This window comes from Salmo salar, chromosome 25 (genome assembly GCF_965601325.2).
Source record: "Salmo salar chromosome 25, fSalSal1, whole genome shotgun sequence".
Lineage (NCBI taxonomy): Eukaryota > Metazoa > Chordata > Actinopteri > Salmoniformes > Salmonidae > Salmo > Salmo salar.
In genome coordinates, this window is record NC_138315.1 from 3,367,807 (window position 1) to 3,391,154 (window position 23,348).

At 41.9% G+C, this 23,348-nt stretch overlaps 1 protein-coding gene across 21 annotated transcripts in view; it reads right to left on the reverse strand.

Moving 5' to 3' along the window:
- The window catches only part of LOC100380858 (E3 ubiquitin-protein ligase MYCBP2), a 354,690-nt gene that overhangs the window by 83,074 nt on the left and 248,268 nt on the right, over window positions 1–23,348 (reverse strand). For 14 of the 21 annotated variants that reach the window (XM_082968826.1, XM_082968820.1, XM_082968823.1 and 11 more), the window contains 14 exons: window positions 18,344–18,444; window positions 14,011–14,229; window positions 11,979–12,201; window positions 11,438–11,556; window positions 8,472–8,559; window positions 7,912–7,961; window positions 7,544–7,716; window positions 7,213–7,357; window positions 5,251–5,460; window positions 4,186–4,241; window positions 3,890–4,020; window positions 3,460–3,557; window positions 2,547–2,663; window positions 1,390–1,530 (listed from right to left, as the gene is read on the reverse strand). In XM_082968826.1, the coding sequence (XP_082824952.1) occupies window positions 1,390–1,530; window positions 2,547–2,663; window positions 3,460–3,557; window positions 3,890–4,020; window positions 4,186–4,241; window positions 5,251–5,460; window positions 7,213–7,357; window positions 7,544–7,716; window positions 7,912–7,961; window positions 8,472–8,559; window positions 11,438–11,556; window positions 11,979–12,201; window positions 14,011–14,229; window positions 18,344–18,444 (1,871 nt within the window). The remainder of the gene's footprint in view (window positions 1–1,389; window positions 1,531–2,546; window positions 2,664–3,459; window positions 3,558–3,889; window positions 4,021–4,185; window positions 4,242–5,250; window positions 5,461–7,212; window positions 7,358–7,543; window positions 7,717–7,911; window positions 7,962–8,471; window positions 8,560–11,437; window positions 11,557–11,978; window positions 12,202–14,010; window positions 14,230–18,343; window positions 18,445–23,348) is intronic. The other 7 variants (XM_082968836.1, XM_082968833.1, XM_082968835.1 and 4 more) reach the window with 3 other exon arrangements.

Here is a 23,348-nt window from a genome sequence, read left to right on the forward strand (position 1 = left end):
TTTTGGGAAGAAATCATTAATATTATTTCTGCAATTTTGGCCGTGTTTAAGTTATTTTGTAATTGAACTTGAGAAGAGTAGGCTTTCACCAACTTTGACGGGGTACCAGAAAGGCCTTGTACTCAAGCAATTGTGAAGAAATGGCAAGATGTTGTGAAGGATTCGGAACACAGACATTTTTTATTTTGTGTGGGAAGGGGTTGGAATTTTTAAACCCATGTTGGGTTAACAATCCCCCCCCAGAAAATCTCTTAAAATCCCTTTCAACACATAGGATGTAATGTGTCATGCTGTTTGACAACACCCTTTACATAGAAGCCTCTGTGAACCTTAGAAGTCTCATAGAGCAACCAAATGCATAGGTGGAATTGTGGAGTGGTAGAAGCACAATTTCTATATCAAACTGTGTAAAACTGTGTAAAACCATCCATTTTACGAATAGCTGTGAATACGTAGGCAATGACTTTTAATTAATGAAAATGAACATTTCTTAATCTATCCACCTATGAAGTCCCTGATTAGACAGGGCCAGTTTCCCAGACCCAGATTAAGCCTAGTCCTGGACTAAAAAGCATGCACAAAATGAAAAATATTTTTTTTTTAGGCCAGGACTAGGCTTCATCTGAGTCTAACAAACTGGCCTTTAGATTTTAGAGGTTGTTTGTGCCATGGACACAAATGTATGTGAAATCTCTTTTGAGAGAGAAGAGCTTTTTTTGTGTTGCTCTGAGGTGCTTGTGCTTATGAAGCGTGGGCGAGAAGAAGCAATGAGGAAGAGGTGAAGAGAATAGCAGACAGTGCAGGTAAGACCCTCTTAAACTAAACACACTGAAATTGCTCATCGACTACCTCTCTCTTTCTGGTCCATTCATGCATTGGGGATGCCTTCAATGCATTAAACATGTATTAACTGATCATGTGAAGGTTTTTCGAGAGTCCAACTGAACGCATGATTCTAGTCACGCCAAATTAAATATTTGTAATCACCTGAGACATGCACGTTGCCCGTTGTGAGGGCTCATGACACAGCAGTGACGTCCATTTGGACACATCATGCAACAACACACTTAAGTTCTTTCAAACTCTTAAAGGAGGTTCTCAATACTTCATGCTTGTAGACATTTGGGGAACGGATACCATCCAATATCACTATACACAGTGTAGGTAGGTAGGTAGTAGATAAAGGGGAATCTTCAAACTTCAATACAACCATCATCACACATCAAATCAATCCCATTGAGTTGGGGGGGGGGGGGGGGGGGGAAGGGGGGGTTCCAATTGAGTTACACATGAATGGTGGAAGCACTGATTTGTGATGTTTTCCCCAAATGAGCAGCATACCCTTCTATCCTACAGACTGACTGACTGACTGACCGTCATTTTACTTACGTTGGCTGGGACCAGCAGGCTCCTGCCCACGTGCTGGTTAAAAGAGAGGCACCAGGCTTCAGTGTACCCATTCATGTTGGGCACATACTTCTTTACTGTCTCATCATTCAGCCTGAGCCAAACACCATCATCATTGTGGATCTATGGGAAAACAAGCAACAGAGGGCAGAGAGCACAGCCATGCCCCCTCATGTCACTATGGAAACAGAAAGAGGGGTGGCGGATTTCCCCGAGCAATAAGAACACCTTACGCGAGGCTGCAGCGGAAGAGGGAGGCCGAATAATAGGGTAGTCAACTGAATGGCTCCAGAAACCCAGATTCAACAAGAAGAAAGGCAGAGTCACCTATACTGAGTGGTGCAGAACAATGTAAAACCCAGGTTTAAAACCTGTCCTAAAATAAATGGATGATGCTTGGTAGCATGCTTTGTGAAAACACACTGAACTGAGAGTAACATCACTTAGCAGAATGCTGTGACTCTCTCTAGTATTGGTTTGGACGGTCTCTACTTTTTGCCAAGGTTTGAGAAGAGGATTGTCGAAAACTCTGAAAGGCCTTCCTAGGCTAAAATGGAGGACAAAATTCTGACTGGTGCTTCTTTCCTACACAAAACTGTATGCAACATGCTCTGCCATAAGGTTGATGTTGTTCTCGCTGCAGCCTCGGAGTGTCTTGCATGTGTATGAAGCAACACAAAGGCAAAAGTAACAAATAAGTGAGCTCAGAAGAAAAGCAGCAATAACTAGAAAGAGGTAGACACACTGCAGTTTTACTGTACTCAAAACCGTCATACACATTTACTCTGTAGATGGCGAGGACTGAATCCTGACTCGTATTCTGCACATATATCTCAGATTTCCACTGAAATCCCCCACTGACCATAATGCATGACTTGCGCGAAAGTCTGAGGTTGAAAAATCCCAGAAACTTTCCCAAAGTTCACAGGTTTTCCAGAAGGTTGGAGGAACTTTTGTGAATGTTTCTGTAATGTTGCAAACCTTTAAGGTCACACACTTGGATCTCAAGTTATTATGCAGTAAAAATAAAAGAGGAATTAAGAAAAAAACAGAAACAAAAACAGAAGACAAAGGTAAAAGAAAATAAAGAGAATCTAATGCTACAACTCGATCAAATCGCCTAGTCTAGAACAGTTTACCTCATCAATGAAAGTGATGGTGCCATTGACTTGCACTATGCCTATCTGTTCGCTCTGCAGGGAAGGGTGACTACGCACACGGAGGCCTGCGCTGTCCTTGGACACAAATTTGCGGACCTGAGAGAAGCAGAGGAGACAGGAAGACAGTAAGCCAGTAAGCCGTAGGAGCCTCAGGAGGGGAAAGCGAAAAAGAGGCAACAGAGGGGAGGAGGACACACACACTGCAGAGACGCAGACATAATTACAAAGGTAATGCAGGCACTCTTGGTCACGGATCACACACACGCACGCATGTAAAGTGTACACACACACAGAGACACACACAGTGGGAGAAAGTGTAGAAGTGCTCCGTTCTGAAGAGTGCTGGTTGGACATATCTAGTGCAAACCCAAGGTTGACTTGAAAAACAGATGGTTAAAAAATAAAAATGTAATCAATTAAAACAATAAGAAACCCTACCATCCACCCAATTATCTTATTGGCATTGGATATGATCCACTGTACACAAGATCAGAAGGGAGATACAAAGAGCTTAGTGGAAATTTGCAGTTTGTTGCTTGTTTCCCCATTTTCAGTTAAATTATTGTCAGCCACAAAAACAATAATATATAACTTGGTTCGTGACAGTGGAAATATTCACTGCATGTTGCAATGTTCTTCATGATAAATGTCTAAACAGATAAGCACCAGTTGGAATGAGAGTGAACAAAACGTGAAATAAATATTCCTATGCATTACATCCAGACACTTTCAACAGCTGGAATAAACAACAGAGGACCAGAAACAAACAGTGAATGAACACACTACTGGCTGTGACGGTGTGTTTTCAGGATCTTTGGTTTAGGGACACGTGTGTTCACAGATGAGTGTGTGTTCTCAGGTGTGTGTGTGGGGTCAGGTGTGTCGGTCTTACCTTGCTAGGTTGGGGCTCGGCCTTGGGTTTAACCATCTGTGTGCCTGGTGGGATCATGCCTTTAGGAGGGTCTTTCACCTCCACCTCCAGACCAGCATCTAGTGGGTTAAACATGCACAGTCCACACTCCGCTAGCAGATAACTTTCATTTATATTAACAACTAATATATGTTTAATAGATTTCCTAACTAATACAGTTTGTTTCTCTAATAATAGACTAACCACAATACCAACATATCGTTTTTGGAGGGCTTGTGCTGTGACAAACTTTAAATGAACAAAAACAAAAAAATGACAAAAAGACCAACAACAAAAAAAATGACAAAATGATCAACTGACTTGAGCTCTAGTCCAATTTGAATACAGGAAAATGGGAATCTCTTAACTTACTACAATGAAATGACTAAATAGAAATATAAGTGAACCCAACCCTGTTCTACGTTACCGATCTCAATGCCGTCGATGGTGACGTGGATTGTGTAGAGGCCCACAGCCCCGGGGGTCCAGTTGGCACTGTACGTCCCGTCTGTGTTGGCCCGGATCAACATGTTCTCACTGGGCCTGGCGGTAGAGAGAAACAGGGATGAAAGCGTTTCACTCCAAATGAACAGACCCGCTTCCCTCTCACTTCTCATCAAATTTTGTCATAAAACCTGGGTCCAAATGGTGTTCGTTCTCATTAAATTACTTTTGCTGCACTTGATTGACCTATATCTTATCTCTTACCTCTTTGGAGTGGGTGAAGCAAAGCGAAGCTCCTCAAACGAGTAATTCTCATAGGCCTGGACAAGGAGAAAATAAACATGGTGTCAAAAAAGGTTACGCTCTCAAAAAAAGAAATAATTTCTCTGTATTATTTCACAAGGAAACATGGGCCAGTTGAGCAACAGCTTCCCCTTTAGTTTTAAGTTTTTTATTTAACCTTTATTTAGCCTGGGAATCATGCTGAGACCACTGTCTCTTTTGCAGATGAGCCCTTCACGAACACGTCAGTTAACAACAATTAAACTATAAATATCTATATACACAATACATAAAAAATGTAAAGTAAAACACACTCATATGAAACAAACACATTCTTCTAGGTTCTGCCATGTTGCTTTTCCATTCAGATCTATCTGACATGTGAAGGGAAAAGAACAAGAGCAGAGAGAAGTGTACTTGGAATCTTCTTGGCATAAAACGCATCCCAGGAAGAAACAAACCAGTATTTTTTACTTACAAGCTGATACATTTGTTTCATTCTAATGCACAGAGATAAAACATTTTTAATCTAAACACGTAGTATTATTATTATATTTTTTAAATGTACATATTTTTGATTTTGTACTTTTACCCCTTTTTCTCGCCAATTTTGTGACATTCAATTGGTAGTTACAGTCTTGTCCCATCGCTGGGGCGGCAGGTAGCCTAGTGCTTAGAGTGTTGGGCCAGTAACCGAAAGGTTGCTGGATCGAATCCCCGAGCTGACAAGGTAAAATCTGTCGTTCTGCCCCTGAACAAGGCTGTTCCCCAGTAGGCCGTAATTGTAAATAATAAATTCTTAAGGAAACACTGTACAACTGGCGACCGTGTCAGCGGCCCGCCACAGGAGTTGCTAGATAGCGAAGGGACAAGGACATCCCGGCCGGCCAAACCCTCCCATAACCCAGACGGCTGGGCCAATTGTGTGTCGCCTCATGGGTCTCCCAGTCGCGGCCGGCTGTGACACAGCCCATGATCGAACCCAGGTCTGTAGTGACGCCTCAAGCACTGCAATGTTTTTATCTCTATGGTTTGTGGTTCCCTAACCTTCATCATTGTGATGGCAATGTAGCGCGCTTCCTTGACGATCATGGGCTCATAGGTGGCCTCCAGCTTGGGCATGGGCAGGCCCCCGAAGGTAAGGTCAGCGGTGCCCGAGGAGGAGGGGTTGGTGCTGCCTGGGAGACGCTGCAGCTTCCTCATGCACTCCTGCTGCATGGACTTCTTCTGGGAGACGGGCACCGCCTTCACCTCCACCTGGGAGAAAGAGGGAGAGACATGGGCGTACAGTTCGCAAACGTTAGCACAGATATACTCATTTTTATGTTCACCATGAAAATGTGCTAACATTACATTGGGTTCAAATCTGCTGAGACTATCAGCACCCAGTCATTTTCGATGGACACAAGGGGACACTCAGCAACTTAAAGGTTGGCAACTAGAGAGCTCGTGCCCAGAGTTGAAAATGTCCCAAGTTAACCTTTCCATTAACAGCCTGTCATCCCGTATGTCATTGATAAGTGCCTAAATTGGAATGCAGTGGCTGTACATTAACCTGCTATACATGTCGTCAGAGCTCAGGTTTCTCCGCTTCACAGCTCTGTATGTGTTTTGACTGACAGCCGTTATAAACTGGAGCACCGCACACGACAAGATGCCACAAATCATATCCAATGTTACGTCACATGCTTCATAAACAACTGGTGTAGACACGGGTAAGTCCTTTTCCAATAATGCAGAGTTAAAAGGAAAAAATAAATATATATTTATTTAATGGGGCTACTTTTGCACATTTGTTGTTGTCTGAGTGAGTGAAATGCTGAGTGAGGGAAATGCTGTAAATCGAGAGGAGTTGATGTGTTCTGACAGATGAGACGTTGAGGATTATAATAAATACCGCTTTGATGTCACACAAGCACTACACATTTCTATATTTTAAAACGTTTATGATCACTATGTTTGATCCAGTTACATGGATGCGTTATACCCTGTGTTGTCCTGAACAGCTTGAGCCTATGTTTGTCGTATTGTGAAGAACATTTGCCGCGGAACACACATTTGAATGCATTCATGACTCCATTCTATGCCCACCAAAATTACAATCTGTTTGTCTGAAGTGCCTTTTGAAAGCCTAACACTGTAGTATCTTATTTTACAACTTAGCTAGCCATGTTGGCAATAGAATTAGCTTGCAAATGATGCCCACCTGACAAAGAATGTGATTTATTATGTATTGTTTTTGGATTGTGTTTTTGGAGGGCAGCAGGTAGCCTAGCGGTTAAAAGCATTGGGCCAGTAACCGAATGGTCGCTGGTTTGAATCCTCGAGCAGACTAAGTGAAAAATCTGTCGATGTGTCCTTGAGCAAGGCACTTATAATTGCTCCTGTAAGTCGCTCTGGATAAGAGCATCTGCTAAATTACTTAAATGTCAAAGTGCATTGAACTAGTTAGACACTAGTTAGACCTCACGCTCAAAGCCTTGGAATAGTTTTTTCTTGTCTTGCGCCAATTCCAACATTTCAATTAATATTCTTATTATGTTACTGAATGTATCCAGAGAATTTTCAGATTTTGTTACTGACAAACACGGTGAAAAGTACAGTAAATGCAAAATGTACTGTACATAAAATAATGTAATGTTTGGATTCAGTTTTGTGTCAGGTGAACTGTTTTGTCCTCAGCTTTGGTCTGATCATTTCCCCATAATCTCCAAAGTGTTCTCTTTCAGTTGCTACCATGGTCATCCATATACTTTTTACAGTTATTTTGTTAAAAAGATTTCAATTTGGCACTATCTATATAGGCCAATGTAAGGGTTTAATGCAAATTTCAGTGACTTGGTAGCTAGCTTTCTCGCCAAGTCAAAACAACAGGTTAGCTAACAGTCTGAATAGGTAGTGTGCTGCAAACATAAGTGGATGATCACTGTCACTACAAAATCATGTGATGATGTAGGCTTTATATTACGAGGTAATAATCGGGGGGGGGAAGGGGAAAAAAACCCTGACCTTCATGTTTGGCACGTGCACTATGTCTCCGTACTGGTCTTTGGTCTGGACGGCCACTGTGGTGGGCCAGCTGCAGCGGATGTCGTCCTTGTTCAGAATCAGAGACGTCTTCTGGGGGTCCGCGTACGAGTCTGGCTGCAGCCACCTGGAAGGGGGAGAGGGGGGGCATTTATGCATTAATCTATTTATTGACGACCTGGCCATGAGCTGATATTTGTTTCAGAGTAGTGTGTGTTTGTGCGTGTACGTACGTCCATGCTTAGTGTGCGTGTGGGAATGTGTGTCTGGGCCTAAGTTTTTTGTGTCTACATGCTCTCTTCCTTTCTCTCACCTGGCCAGGCGTCCTCCGCTGGAGTTCTGCACACAGGTGATAAAGTCCTCCAGGAAGGAGTGCTCGTTGGTCTGCAGGTGCAGGGGCAGGTTGCCCTCAAGAGCCTCCAGGATGGTGGGGGAGTGGGACAGGGCCAGCCCCTTGCCCAGGATACCTGAGTGGGCCTTACACACCTGTGGGGAGAGGGGGGAGTTAAGGGGGGAAGGAGAGGGGGTGGAGATGGAAGTATGTCATGGTGACATGCTGAAGAAGGCTTGATGGAAGAAATGTGTCCATTGTGATTTTTCATAAGTAATGGTTACACCCTTGATAGCTTTAGTTAGGTCACAATGTGATTTTCATAAAAAAGTTAAATGACATCAGAATACCTGGAGAGAGGCCTCTTCAAGAATCTCAAGGTCCTCTTCAAGTTCATTCCCTGGAAAAAAAAAGTACAGAGTATAAAACAGGATATGCCATTTAGTGCAAATTATAATCTTACATGCACATACAGTTGCGGTCCAAAATATTGGCACCCTTGCAGGATTCACTATTTCTCCTAAAATAAGATGAAATTTTAAAAACATTTGATGATCAACATGTGTATTTGTTTGATTTACAACTGCACAGAACCAACTAAAAAAAAGATGCACTGAAATTTTGATTTTTCACTTTAAAGTCACAAAATGTCTTGGACTAAATTATTAACCAGCTTTGAAAAGAGAAAAAATAACATTCTGCTGCATTGCACTCCATTGTAAAGTGCAAGGGTGCCAATACAGTGACCATATAATTGCACTTTAGCTGAAAATGAAAAACAATGGTAAACTTTAATGAGAACTAAGTACCTGGTACTTGTTTTGAAAGAATATGAGTTGAAGTTCAATATCTTTTCCCCTGTGTTCCCTATCAGTTCTACCATGTTGTAATGTTCTTGTATCTCCCTCACCTATAGGCAGAGCCAGATCCTTCTTCATGAGAGCAGCAGCACACACACTGCCCAAGTATGCCAACTCCTTCTCCAGCTGGATAATACCCTGAAACACACACGCCAGTGTTAATTTTGGCACTCTTTTTCAGATTTAGTCTTGTCTTTTTGACTAAAATATAATTAAATCTTAACATTGTTGTAATTTGAATAAATGACATGTCCTTCCGACTGCTGAAAAGAACTGCGATGCACATCCTTGCTGCTAATTAATTATGCTCATTACTGAAAAGCTCTCAATCTCTCCAAAAACTCTTGTCCGGTCCACTTAGTCAGATTTTTGTCAGAGCTAATTTTGTCTCGTCTCGTTTTAGTCAACTAAAATGAAAAATAATTTTTGTTTATAGTTTTTTCAAATATTTTAGTCACTATTTTTGTTGACGAAATTAACACACACACAGGTGCCTCAGTGAATACAGTAAAGTAAGTTAAAGTTTGAATTTTACAGGGAAACCTATCAATTTTTTTCACATTTGAGGGGAATATATTCTCCAATTTCAGTTTATACATATATGCATTCCATCAAACGACTTAATACTCTCAGATAAAGCCATAACTGACAACATTTCACGTGTGGTTGGAGCTAGGGGAGCCATCCAGTACTTTTTTCACAAGTGTCTACAGTGATTGTAACTTGGTAGCAAGCAAGGGATAAATTCACTGCATTTTAAGTGATCTAGCGAGAAGAGTATGTGAATGGCTACTATCTCTTCCTCCCTCTCTCCTCTCCCACTTTCCACTCGGCACACTCAGACATGCACTTCACCAGTGTCGAAGTTGCAGTGGAGGAGCAGCTATGTTTAAATGCTGAAGCACAACAAATAGTATGTTTGTTACCAGATAAACACGCATGTAAATTGCTGTAGTTGATCTGCATCTATACCAATAACAATGTGTGGCACTTGTAATGTCTTTCCCTATCCTAATTCAAGCTTCAAAGCAAGCTCTGTTCTGGAAAGGAAATTTGTTTAAAAAAATATGACGAGATATTTTTCCTTGTTGTAGGCTAGAGGGCTGAATCATTGTGTGAACTTAATGTACTTATTAAACCTCTCTAGGGTATGTGGGACGAAATCGTCGATTTTAAAATAGCTTTTCGGCAAAAGCACATTTTGCAATATTCTGAGTAGATAGCCCAGCCATCATGGCTAGCTATTTTGAACCCCACCAAACTCCGATTTACTATTAGAAAAATGTGATTACCTTTGGTGTTCTTCGTCAGAATGCACTCCCAGGACTTCTACTTCAATAACAAATGTTAGTTTGGTTCAAAATAATCCATAGTTATGTTCAAATATCCTCTGTTTTGTTCGTGCGTTCAAGACACTATCCGAAGGGTGACGAAGGATTTTCTAACAGCATATCTAAATCTATCATTTGTTGTCCAATTTTTTTTTGCTGACTATAGACAGTACAAGAATAAGAAAATCTTGTTTTGGGGTAAACAACACCTTTAACCTGTTATGGCTAGGGGGCAGTATTTTCACGGCCGGATAAAAAACGTACCCGATTTAATCTGATTATTACTCCTGCCCAGAAACTAGAATATGCATATAATTATTGGCTTTGGATAGAAAACACCCTAAAGTTTCTAAAACTGTTTGAATGGTGTCTGTGAGTATAACAGAACTCATATGGCAGGCAAAAACCTGAGAAGATTCCATACAGGAAGTGACCTGTCTGACAAGTTCTTGTTCATCTTGGCTCTTTTTATTGAAGACTGAGGATCTTTGCTGTAACGTGACACTTCCTACGGCTCCCATAGGCTCTCAGAACCCGGGAAAAAGCTGAATGATATCGAGGCAGCCTCTGGCTGAAACACATTATCGCCTTTGGTAAGTGGCCGATCAGAGGACAATGGGCTTAGGCGCGTGCACGAGTCGACCCCATGCTTTATTTTCTTTCGTCTTTTTACCTAAACGCAGATTCCCGGTCGGAATATTATCGCTTTTTTACGAGAAAAATTTTAAAAAAATTGATTTTAAACAGCGGTTGACATGCTTTGAAGTACGGTAATGGAATATTTAGAATTTTTTTTGTCACGAAATGCGTCGTGCTCGTCACCCTTCTTTACCATTCGGATAGTGTCTTGAACGCACGAACAAAACGCCGCTATTTGGATATAACAATGGATTATTTGGGACCAAACCAACATTTGTTATCGAAGTAGAAGTCCTGGGAGTGCATTCTGACGAAGAACAGCAAAGGTAATAAGATTTTTCTTATAGTAAATCTGACTTTGGTGAGTGCTAAACTTGCTGGGTGTCTAAATAGCTAGCACTGTGATGCCAGGCTATCTACTGAGAATATTGCAAAATGTGCTTTCACCGAAAAGCTATTTTAAAATCGGACATAGCGAGTGCATAGAGGAGTTCTGTATCTATAATTCTTAAAATAATTGTTATGTTTTTTATGAACGTTTATCGTGAGTAATTTAGTAAATTTGCGGGGGGTATGCTAGTTCTGAACGTCACATGCTAATGTAAAAAAGCTGTTTTTTGATATAAATATGAACTTGATTGAACAAAACATGCATGTATTGTATAACATAATGTCCTAGGGGTGTCATCTGATGAAGATCATCAAAGGTTAGTGCTGCATTTAGCTGTGGTTTGGATTTATGTGACATTATATGCTAACTTGAAAAATGGGTGTCTGATTATTTTTGGCTGGGTACTCTGCTGACATAATCTAATGTTTTGCTTTCGTTGTAAAGCCTTTTTGAAATCGGACAGTGTGGTTAGATAAAGGAGAGTCTTGTCTTTAAAATGGTGTAAAATAGTCATATGTTTGAAAAATGGAAGTTTTTGTATTTTTGAGGAATTCGTAATTCGCGCCACGCCCATCATTGGCTATTGGAGCAGGTGTTCCGCTAGCGGAACGTCTAGATGTAAGAGGTTAACATGCAAAAACAAGTTCCCCTTTACCTCATCTGGTCCAGGGTTGAATTCGTATCCCACGGCAACACACTTGAAGCCGTAGAAACAGGCCTTCTCGTCTTTTACATAGTCAGAGGCCGTTTCCAAGGAGAACAGGGCCTCGTTTCCTGGAATCCCAGAGGAAGAACACACAGGTGATACGGTGATATTGACAGCAGGGAGGACAGGGGGACTACTTTAATGTCGGTTAGCTGAGATTAATTAATGCAGGTGGTTTAGCAGAGCTGTCCACTGAAGAGATTGAGCTTCGCCGAATCGATCTATAAGCTAACCTTTGATTGGTTCAGATGATTTGTTTCCTTGCGTGTCATTTTAGTTAGCAAGTCAAATGAAATGCCTTGCTACTGAAACAAAAAACTATCACCCAACAGGCAAATCTGTTTGAAACTAAGTCATTACAACCAGTTTTGCCCACGCAGCATTAGCCACAGAACAATAATTACGCATGGATCAGAGCCTAAAAATAAAGAAAAGCTTTGTCAAAGAGTGTCATCTGACTGGAGGTGAATAGTTGGACCACTTATCTTACCTGGCAGCACTAGGACAGTGGTGGGCCAGCCATTGGAGCCGGAGATCTTCTTGAGCTCCACCCAGGTGTTGATGGTGTCATGGGCCAGGGGCTTGGTGCCGAGGCTGGACAGGTGGATTGAGCGGCTCGGGATGAGCAGGCGGAGGACATCCTCGGGCTGGGCCGTGCCACACTGGGGATCAAACTCGATGGTGGTCCACCGCACGCAGTCCGGGAACGACACCTGAGGTGTGGTGGGGGAGAGGATGGTCAAAGCCATGAAACAATTAAAGGAAATCATCCAGGCTCATATATACATGTGCCTATGAACCAGAGTTACACTTTTAGCACTGAGGCAGTGTGCCCTAGTAGGAAGTCCAATGTGATTCTATCAGCTCCAATATACAGTACCAGTCAAAAGTTGACACACCTACTTATTTTTACTATTTTCTACATTGTTGAATAATAGTGAAGACATCACAACTATGAAATAACACATATGGAATCATGTAGCAACCAAACAAGTGTTTGGTACAAGTGTACTTCAAAGTAGCAACCCTTTGCCTTGATTACAGCTTTGCACTCTCTTGGCATTCTTTCAACCAACTTCATGAGGTAGTCATTTCAATTAACAGGTGTGCCTTGTTAAAAGTTCATTTGTGGAATTTCTTTCCTTCATGCGTTTGAGCAATCAGTGTTGTGACAAGGCAGGGTTGGTAAACAGAAAATAGCCCTATTTGGTAAAAGACCAAGTCCATATTATGGCAAGAACAGCTCAAATAAGCAAAGAGAAACGACAGTCCATCATTACTTTAAGACATGGTCAGTCAATACGGAAAATTTCAAGAACTTTTAAAGTTTCTTCAAGTGCAGTCACAAAAAACATCATGCGCTATGATGAAACTGGCTCTCACGAGGACAACCACAGGAATGGAAGACCCAGAGTTACTTCTGCTGCAGAGGATAAGTTCATTAGAATTCATTAGAGTTAGACACTGCAGCCCAAATAAATGCTTCACAGAGTTCAAGTAACAGATACATCTCAACATCAACTGTTCAGAGGAGACTGTGTGAGTCAAGCCTTCATGGTCGAATTGCTGCAAAGAAACCACTACTAAAGGACACCAATAAAAGGGAGGGACTTGCTTGGGCCAAGAAACACAAGCAATGGACATCACACTGGTGGAAATCTGTCCTTTGGTCTGATGAGTCCAAATTGGAGATTTTTAGTTCCAAACGCCGTGTCTTTGTGAGACGCAGAGTAGGTGACCAGATGATCTCTGCCTGTATGGTTCCCACCGTGAAGCAAAGAGGTGGTGGTGTGATGGTGCATTGCTGGTGACACTGTCAGTGATTTATTTAGAATTTAAGGCACACTTAACCAGCATGGCTACCGCAGCATTCTGCAGCGATATGCCAATACATCTAGTTTGCGCTTAGTGGGACTATCATTTGTTTTTCAACAGGGAAATGACCCAACACACCTCCAGGCTGTGTAAGGGCTATTTGACCAAGAAGTAGAGTGATAGAGTGCTGCATCAGATGACCTGGCCTCCACAATCTCCCGACCTCAACCCAGTTGATATGGTTTTGAATGAGTTGGACCGCAGAGTGAAGGAAAAGCAGCCAACAAGTGCTCAGCATATGTGGAAACTCCTTCAAGACTGTTAGAAAAGCATTCCAGGTGAAGCTGGTTGAGAATGCAAATAGTGTGCAAAGCTGTCATCAAAGCAAAGGGTGGCTACTTTGAAGAATCTGTATAATAGTTTTTTGGTTACTACATGATTCCATGTGTGTTATTTCATAGTTTTGATGTCTTCACTATTATTCTACAATGTAGAAAATAGTAAAAATAAAGAAAAACCCTTGAATGAGTAGGTGTCCAAACTTTTGACTGGTACTGTGTGTGTGTGTGTGTGTGTGTCTGTATATATATATAAAATATATAGTTTTACATGTACTTTTTTTTTTTTACCCTTGACTAAGATTCCCTATGTTGTGAATAGTCCTACTGTTCCGTGTGTGTGTATGGGTGTGTGTGTGTGCGCGTTACCTTATACTGTGCCACTCCAGCCTGCTTGTAAGGGTGGTCACTCTCTATCACAGCATAGTGACTGGAGGTGGTGCAAGCTGATAGGCCCTGCTCTGGCTGGTTGCCCGTGGTGCTGTCTGTTGATTGGTTGGGGTTGAAAGCCGGTGGGGCATATTTCTGGTTCAGAGCGGAGGCAGCAGGAAGTAACTCCTGGACCAGACCAAAGACTTCCACTGCAGCCTGATGTGGAATATTTTTTTTTTTTAAATGAATCACATTAGTTCTGTTTCACTTAAGAGGTAGACTTAGATGTTGTTGATGTCTGAAAGCAGGAAGTTGACCCTCTGTGTATAGCGTGTATGATCTTAAATCACATTTACATCTAAACACATAGGTAGGGTGTTAGGTGACGTAACAAACAATGGACTTTATGCGAGAATTCTACAAAAAACAGCAGTGATCAAACACATTTTCACTAAATGTCAACTATGTGGTCGTCAAAATACATAATAAATAATTTGGAAACATGAATGTGGAAGTTTTTTAACCATGTCTAAAAATCACAATACTGTACGTTATGATATTTACGTGATAAGCCCAAATGTAAAGTCAGTGCCATGCTTGGAACATTGAATTCTGTGGGAAAGCCTTTTTTATGAAACCTGCGAAATCGGTGTGTTCCTCACTCCAGAGTAAGATCAACGTGACATTTTATTGCCAGCAAGTATGGGAAAGGGTGATTTAGAGTCAACAGATGTCCTTTGACTAAAATATAAGGTAAAAAGCTTTTTCCTTCGCTTCTGTCATTGATGTTTTCAGAGATAAAAACATAGCAGCTTACAAAGTGCTGCTTCGTAGCTACATTTGGTGTTTTCATGACGAGATGCTAGTGTGAGGGAGTGTTTGTTGGCTTGATGCCATTCGATGAGGTAACTCTCTGGGCGAGAGGCAGCGATGCTTTGCAGTAGCTGTATTGTGCCAGTGGCAAATTTGGTTTTATTCTGGTGTAAATGAAAATGTGTCCCATCTATCTTGCTGTGCAGGTGGCTAGCAGGCAGCTCACTCGGTCTCAGCCTAGGCTAATTATTTGCTGGAAACTGTGTAATTTTCCCTCCCATCACTAGAGTAACTCATCAACACCAAACATAACATTACAATGTAACCCAACTCAGGTGTAGGCCTACCTTATAAGTAAGCTATGTTATTAGACTAGTAGTATAGCCTTCTGTGTTACAGTTCCAACTTAGTAAGAAGTATGTGTGGTGTGTGTTGGGGATGCTGTGCGAGTGTGTGGGGATGCTGAGAAGTCTGTGTTTGGATATGTGTGTGTATTGGTGGGGGTGATGTGTGAATTCTGCGTGTGTGGGCTGTCTGGTGTGTGTGTGTGTGTGTGTGTGTACGCAGGTGGCACGGCACAAGTTTGGGCGTATTATTTGGCACTCTAGGCCTAATCAGTTAGGCCACTGAATACAGCATAACTGATGTAGAAAGTTAAAGGCATTCAGGTAAAGTTCGATTGAACGTCAGAATGGGCAAAACGAGTGACCGAAGTGAATTTAAGCGAGATAGGATCGTCGGTGCCAGGTGCGCCAGTTCCAGTATCTCAGAAACGGCCGGCCTCCTGGGCTTTTCACGCACGACAGTCTCTAGGGTTTACCGAGAATTGTGCGACAAAAAAAAATTATCCAGTCAGCGGCAGTCCTGTGGGCGAAAACAGCTCGTTGATGAAAGGTCGAAGGAAAATGGCAAGAATCGAGCAAGCTACCAGACGGGCCAAAAAAACAACTTCTAGACCACCTTTACTCCACACACAGACGTGTACAAAGCTCTCCATCGCCCTCCATTTGGCAAATCTGACCATAACTCTATCCTCCTGATTCCTGCTTACAAGCTAAAATTAAAGCAGGAAGCACCAGTGACTCAGTCTATAAAGAAGTGGTCAAATGAAGCAGATGCTAAACTACAGGACTGTTTTGCTAGCACAGACTGGAATATGTCCCGGGATTCTTCCGATGGCATTGAGGAGTACACCACATCAGTCACTGGCTTTATCAATAAGTGCATTGAGGACGTCATTCCCACAGTGACTGTACGTACATACCCCAACGAGAAGCCATGGATTACAGGCAACATTCGCACTGAGCTAAAGGGTACAGCTGGTGCTTTCAAGGAGTGGGACTCATCAGAAATCCCGCTATGCCCTTCGACGAACCATCAAACAGTCAAAGCCTCAATACAGGACTAAGATTGAATCGTACTACACCGGCTCCGATGTGTAGTACGACTTACAGACTACAAAGGGAAGCACACCCGAGAGCTGCCCAGTGACACAAGCCTACCACAGGTAAGACCTTAAAACAGGTTAACATTCACAAGGCAAGAGGTACTGGCCAAGCCCTTCCCCCTGCACCCATGCCTGCGCACCCCCAATGAGGAGTTGCGGTTCGCTGTGCCTGCTACCCACACGCAACGCCCACTCCAATTGCCTGCAAGTGGTGTTGGTGGAGGTCATTGCCACCAAAGTGTTAAAGCCACCGGTGGAGGTACTCAGTGACCCTGACTACATCAACCGCACACTGCTGTCTCCGCTGGAGCACCACGAAGGCCTACACCTACGAGACCATAAAGGAAAACTACCTGTCCTTCCAGGGGGAAAGGGCACTGGATGAGGGCAGCAAAGGGATCAACGAGCAAGCCAGCTACGGTGCCATCAAGCTGCACTTGCTCTACAACAAACTGGAATGTAAATGCCAGGCCCTGGGCTCATCCACAACAACCCCAAGCCCAATGAACAGGACATGCATAAGCTGAAACAGATAGGGGCAATGGAGAAGGAGCACAGCGACTTGTAGCTGCACATTTCCCTCACTGTCTGGTGAGCACCTGAAGGTCATGGACTTCATAAAAATGTCCTCCTCCTTCAAGGCCACTATCCTGGAAAGTGTCCCTGGAGACTTCTCTCACAAATAGGAGATTGAGGATAACCGTGACTATGAGGATGAGATGGACAGGAAGAGGGACGGCCTGGCAGAACTCTGCTTCATGCTCATATGGGAGATCTTTAAACTCAGAGGCATCTTCAAGTGGGTTTGGAAAACACTCATTGGACTAGTTCAAGTCACATTTGGAAAAACCAGTAACAAGCAGATAAGAGACACTATCAACTGGGTACTCAGTGAGAAGATGCTTGTGCACTACATAAACAGTTTCAGGGACACCTTCTGGCCCAACAAAAAGCGAGCAATCCACAACAACTTTAGGACAGATGCTGAACATCAGGAGACCAACGAGAGAGCCTAACAGAAGCATTTTACATTTTAGTCATTTAGCAGACGCTCTTATCCAGAGCGACTTACAGTAGTGAATGCACACATTTCATACAATTTCATACATTTTTTTTCTGTGCTGGCCCCACGTGGGAATCGAACCCACAACCCTGGTGTTGCAAACACCATGCTCTACCAACTGAGCTACAGGGAAGAAGCTACTCAACATTGCAGGCACACTACAGAACTGGGTGGGACAGTAGAATGCCACATATGGAAGCATCAAGGTCTTCAACGCACTTCAGGAGACAAGTGCCAACAAGAATCTACGTTGCATCCTCCTGGAGATGTTCCTTATTAAAGAGCTGTGTCCAGAGCTCAACAGGGAGATGGAGATCGGAGTCATGTCACTCCAAGAAAGCATCCCCATTCTTGGTGTGATTGACAGTGTTGTTTTTGCAAAGTTGTTTTGACTATTTAAAAACAATACAAATGTAGCTTCAAAGGGCCTCCCGAGTGGAGCAGCGGTCTAAGGAACTGCATTGCGGTGGTTAAGGCGTCACTACAGACCCGGATTCGAAACTAGGCTGTGTCACAGCTGGCCGTGACCGGGAGACCTATGAGGCGTCGCACAATTGGTTAGGGGAGGGTTTAGCCGGCTGGGATGTCCTTGTCCACTCACGCTGTAGCGAATCTTTGTGGGAGACTGGGCGCCTGCAAGCTGACTTCGGTAGCCAGTTGTGTGGCGTTTCCTCCGACACATTGGTGTGGCTGGCTTCCGGGTTAAGCAAGCAGTGTGTGAAGAAACAGTGTGGCCTCGCAGGGTCGTGTTTTGGAGGACACATGGCTCTCGAGCTTTGCCTCTCCCGAGTCTGTACGGGAGTTGCAGCGATGGGACAAGACAAACTACCAATGGTGGAGAAAAAGGGATAAAAGTAGCATAAAAATACATGTAGCTTCAAAAAGAGTGCTAGGCTGGATCAATGTAGTTTTTCAAAAAAATCCTTACTCACCTTACGGACCTTTGACTAGATACAGCAGTAATAAAAACAGAACCTACTTCACAGACAACATTTACCACATCTCACCTTGGGTACTGAGGTAGCCACAGGGCCGATGTAGGCCAGGATGAGGGGGAGCAGCATAGAGAACAGACTGGAAGAGCTCAGCAGCTCAGGGATGTCCTCCGCTGCAGACAAAAGCACAGGCTTGAATTAGAGGTCGACCGATTTTGATTTTTCAACGCCGATACCGATTATTGGAGGACCAAAGAAAAAAGCCGCTACCGATTAAATTGGCCGATTTTTTGTTTATTTATTTGTAATAATGACAATTACAACAATACTGAATGAACACTTTTATTTTAACTTAATATAATACATCAATAAAATCAATTTAGCCTCAAATAAATAATGAAACATGTTCAATTTGGTTTAAATAATGCAAAAACAAAGTGTTGGAGAAGAAAGTAAAAGTGCAATATGTGCCATATAAGAAAGCTAACGTTTAAGTTCCTTGCTCAGAACATGAGAACATATGAAAGCTGGTGGTTCCTTTTAATTCCTTTTAACATGAGTCTTCAATATTCCTAGGTAACAAGTTTTAGGTTGAGGTTATTATAGGAATTATAGCACTATTTCTCTCTATACCATTTGTATTTCATATACCTTTGACTATTTGATGTTCTTATAGGCACTTTAGTATTGCCAGTGTAACAGTATAGCTTCCATCCCTCTCCTCGCCCCTACCTGGGCTTGAACCAGGAACACATCGACAACAGCCACCCTCGAAGCATCGTTACCCATTGCTCCACAAAAGCTGCAGCCCTTGAAGAGCAAGGGTAACAACTACTCCAAGTCTCAGAGCGAGTGACGTTTGAAACGCTATTAGCGAACACCCTGCTAATTAGCTAGCCATTTTACATTGGTTACACCAGCCTAATCTCGGGAGTTGATAGGCTTGAAGTCATAAACAGCGCAATGCATGAAGCATTGCTAAGAGCTGCTGGCAAACGCACGAACGTGCTGTTTGAATGAATGCTTACGAGCCTGCTGCTGCCTACCACCGCTCAGTCAGACTGCTCTATCAAATATCAAATCATAGACTTAATTATAACATAATAACACACAGAAATACGTGCCTTAGGTCATTAATATGGTCAAATCCAGAAACTATCATTTCGAAAATAAAACGTTTATTCTTTCAGTGAAATACGGAACCGTTCCGTATTTTATCTAACGGGTGGCATCCATAAGTCTAAATATTCCAGTTACATTGCACAACCTTCAATGTCATAATTATGTCAAATTCTGGCAAATTAGTTTGCAAGGAGCCAGGCGGCCCAAACTGTTGCATATACCCTGACTCTGCGTGCAATGAACGCAAGAGAAGTGACACAATTTCCCTAGTTTAATATTGCCTGCTAACATGAATTTCTTTTAACTAAATATGCAGGTTTAAAAATATTTACTTCTGTGTATTGATTTTAATAAAGGCATTGATGTTAATGGTTAGGTACATTCGTGCAACGATTATGTTTTTTTCGCAAATGCGCTTTTGTTAAATCATCCCCCGTTTGGCGAAGTTGGCTGTCTTTGTTAGGAAGAAATAGTCTTCACAGTTCGCAACGAGCCAGGCGGCCCAAACTGCTGCATATACCCTGACTCTGTTGCACAGAACGCAAGAGAAGTGACACAATTTCCCTAGTTAAAAGAAATTCATGTTAGCAGGCAATATTAACTAAATGTTAGTATTAGTGTTAGTATAAATGTTAGTATTAGTGTTAATACAGCCAGTGAAAGTCACTAACAGTGGTTTCAATGGCCATGGTAAGACAAAGAAATGTAGTGAAAAAACATCAAAGCGCAAGGAGATAGCTCCCTGTTTTAGATGTGGGACTATCAGACATTCTGGAAGCTGCTGCATTCGGAGGAAATGCCACTATACCAGCGTTTGTATCCTGGTCAAATGAGCAGCGACACATCCTCTTGAGAGCAGCGGAACAGGAACATTTGACATTGCAGTGTTTGGCCTCCGTTCGATCAATAGTGGTTCAGAGCCAACTTTTTAATAGAGTCCAGGGATAAAATATTGCGGATTCCTTATGAGATATTGGCTAAATTTGCCACAGAAAAAAAGTATTTTGGGTTGAAGAATCTAGTCCAATGCCAGGGGAATGGATTCTAGAGGTAACAAAGTTAAAATCATCTGGCCAAACACACAAATTCAGAAAACCTTGGGGGGTTGATTTCATGAGACATTTTTTGTGGTTTTATTATGAAATAGTTGTACATTTTATGTCGTCTTATTCTGAAATTGATTTTGAGAATGTACGAAAGGGTGGAGGGGTAACGAGGAATTAGCAAAGGGGTTACTAAACATCAAATTAACTTTACATTTTTTTTAGTTAGTTCATGAACAGTGCGGTGGTTATGGAAAATAGTACATGCTAAATAAAAAATACAAATTATAGAGTAGGCCATAAACGCAATTCCAGATAAGTAAGGCCTGTTCATGTGTGTTTTGATCTATGGTTTACCAGACATACACCAGCTTACCGGTTATGAATATGCGTTAGCGGTGTTGATACTGTGGGATTTATTTTGGATGGGGTCTTTTCAATTCAGTTGTAAATGGGGAATGCAGAAGGATGGAAATGTTTGTAAGGTTTTGAAATGGTTTCTGAAGGACAGGGAAAGGGGCTCTGCCTCTGAACAAGGCAGTTAACCCACTTTTCCTAGGCCTTCATTGAAAATAAGAATTTGTTCTTAACTGACTTGCCTAGTAAAATAAAGGTTAAAGAAAAAAAAGAAGAAAAAAAAGAAAAGGGAGAGGAAATATTTAATGTGTCGAATGCCCTGTATTCTGACTTTCTGGTGAGGCATGATCAATCTCATGAGAAATGATAAAAACAGGTGGGATTTAATTATAAAATGAATGCGAAACACCAGTTTCTACTTTAATTTTACCATTACTTTATGAGGTACTATTATTTCCTTATGGCATCATCAAGAGTTGTAATTCTAAGTTGATTGGTTAATCAGATTTGTTTATTTTTGATTAAACATGTTGTTTTTGAATCATGATGTGAATCATGTGTTCGAAGGGAAAATTACCAGTTCCCTAGGGTCCTGTTCCTTGGGTAAATATACAAATGAACTTTGTTCAGTCTGCATATAGAAGGAAAAATATATGTTAATAAGGGATGACAGTTACTCCAAATGCAGTGTGATATGTGAATTGCTGATTTCATTTTTTGTGATACAAATTTCAACAGATTGGGACTACTGGAGTGTTGGATTCTGCAATGGGTTAGGGTGCTAACTTCCTGATCTGGTAACTCTTCCGAGAGGTCGCCAGTAAAATAAGGGAGTATGAACTAATTTTGAAAATGGCTTTATCAGTATGTTGTTATGCTCTTTGACATTTGTCGTAGTGATAATGTTAAGAAAATTGGGAACGTAATCATTTGTTATATAGTCAATGCTGGTTTGGATTCCCTGAAACAGAAATGAATTGAACAAAACCATTGTTCTAATCTGTCCTTTTTTGAGGTTTTCATGGAAGGTGACGTCAGATCGTGTCTTAACCTGTTGGGGCTAGGGGGCAGTATTTGCACGGCCGGATAAAAAAACGTACCCGATTTAAACTGGTTACTACTCTTGCCCAGAAACGAGAATATGCACATAATTAATAGATTTGGATAGAAAACACCCTAAAGTTTCTAAAACTGTTTGAATGGTGTCTGTGAGTATAACAGAACTCATATGGCAGGCCAAAACCTGAGAAGATTCCATACAGGAAGTGCCCTGTCTGACAATTTGTTATCCTTCTGTTGCATCTCTTTCGAAAATACAGCATCTCTGCTGTAACGTGACATTTTCTAAGGCTTCCATTGGCTCTCAGAAGGCGCCAGAAAGTGGAATGACGCGTCTCCTGTCTCTGGGCGAAGAACAGCAAGAGATTTTGTGAGTGGTCAGGCTGGGGACAGTGACACACGGGAGAAAGTCTACACACTGAACAATTTAGACTAAGTATGCATTGAAATACCGATCTTTCGTTACGAGGCCATTTGCGACAGGAAAACAGGGACAAAGGGGAGCTGTAATGAGAAGAGTTATTACCGGCAATAAAAAGTTGTTTATAAATGTACATTCTAACTGGGGTGATGTGTGCTAGGTTGAGAGGCTTGAATTCGAGTCATAGACTCCAAGGAAGCACTAAGGACTGTCATTCTGAATTTGTGTTGGATAATTTATAAAATGTTGTAGTTATGATTCGGATACAGCGAGAGAGTTGCTATAAAACGGTGAGGGCACTGCTCAAATTTATGAGGCATAGGGAGGCTCCAGAAACCTTAACCTGTTAGGGCTAGGGGGCAGTATTGACACGGCTGGATAAAAAAACATACCCGATTTAATCTGGTTACCACTCCTACCCAGTAACTAGAATATGCATATACTTATTACATATGGATAGAAAACACCCTAAATTTTCTAAAACTGTTTGAATGGTGTCTGTGAGTATAACAGAACTCATTTGGCAGGCAAAACCCTGAGACATTTTCTGACAGGAAGTGGATACCTGATGTGTTGTATTGCCTTTAAACCTATCCCATTGAAAAACACAGGGGCTGAGGAATATTTTGGCACTTCCTATTGCTTCCACTAGATGTCACCAGCCTTTACAAAGTGTTTTGAGTCTTCTGGAGGGAGATCTGACCGAACAAGAGCCTTGGAACGATGATGTCCCATTAGACACCTGGCGCGCGAGTTCATGTTGGGTACCCTCGTTCCAATACGTTATAAAAGAGTATGCATTCGTCCACCTTGAATATTATTCATGTTCTGGTTAAAAAAGGCCCTAATGATTTATGCTATACAACGTTTGACATGTTTGAACGAACGTAAATATATTTTTTCCCCTCGTTCATGACGAGAAGTCCGGCTGGCTTAGATCATGTGCTAACAAGACGGAGATTTTTGGACATAAATGATGAGCTTTTTTGAACAAAACTACATTCGTTATGGACCTGTGATACCTGGAAGTGACATCTGATGAAGAGAATCAAAGGTAATGGATTATTTACATAGT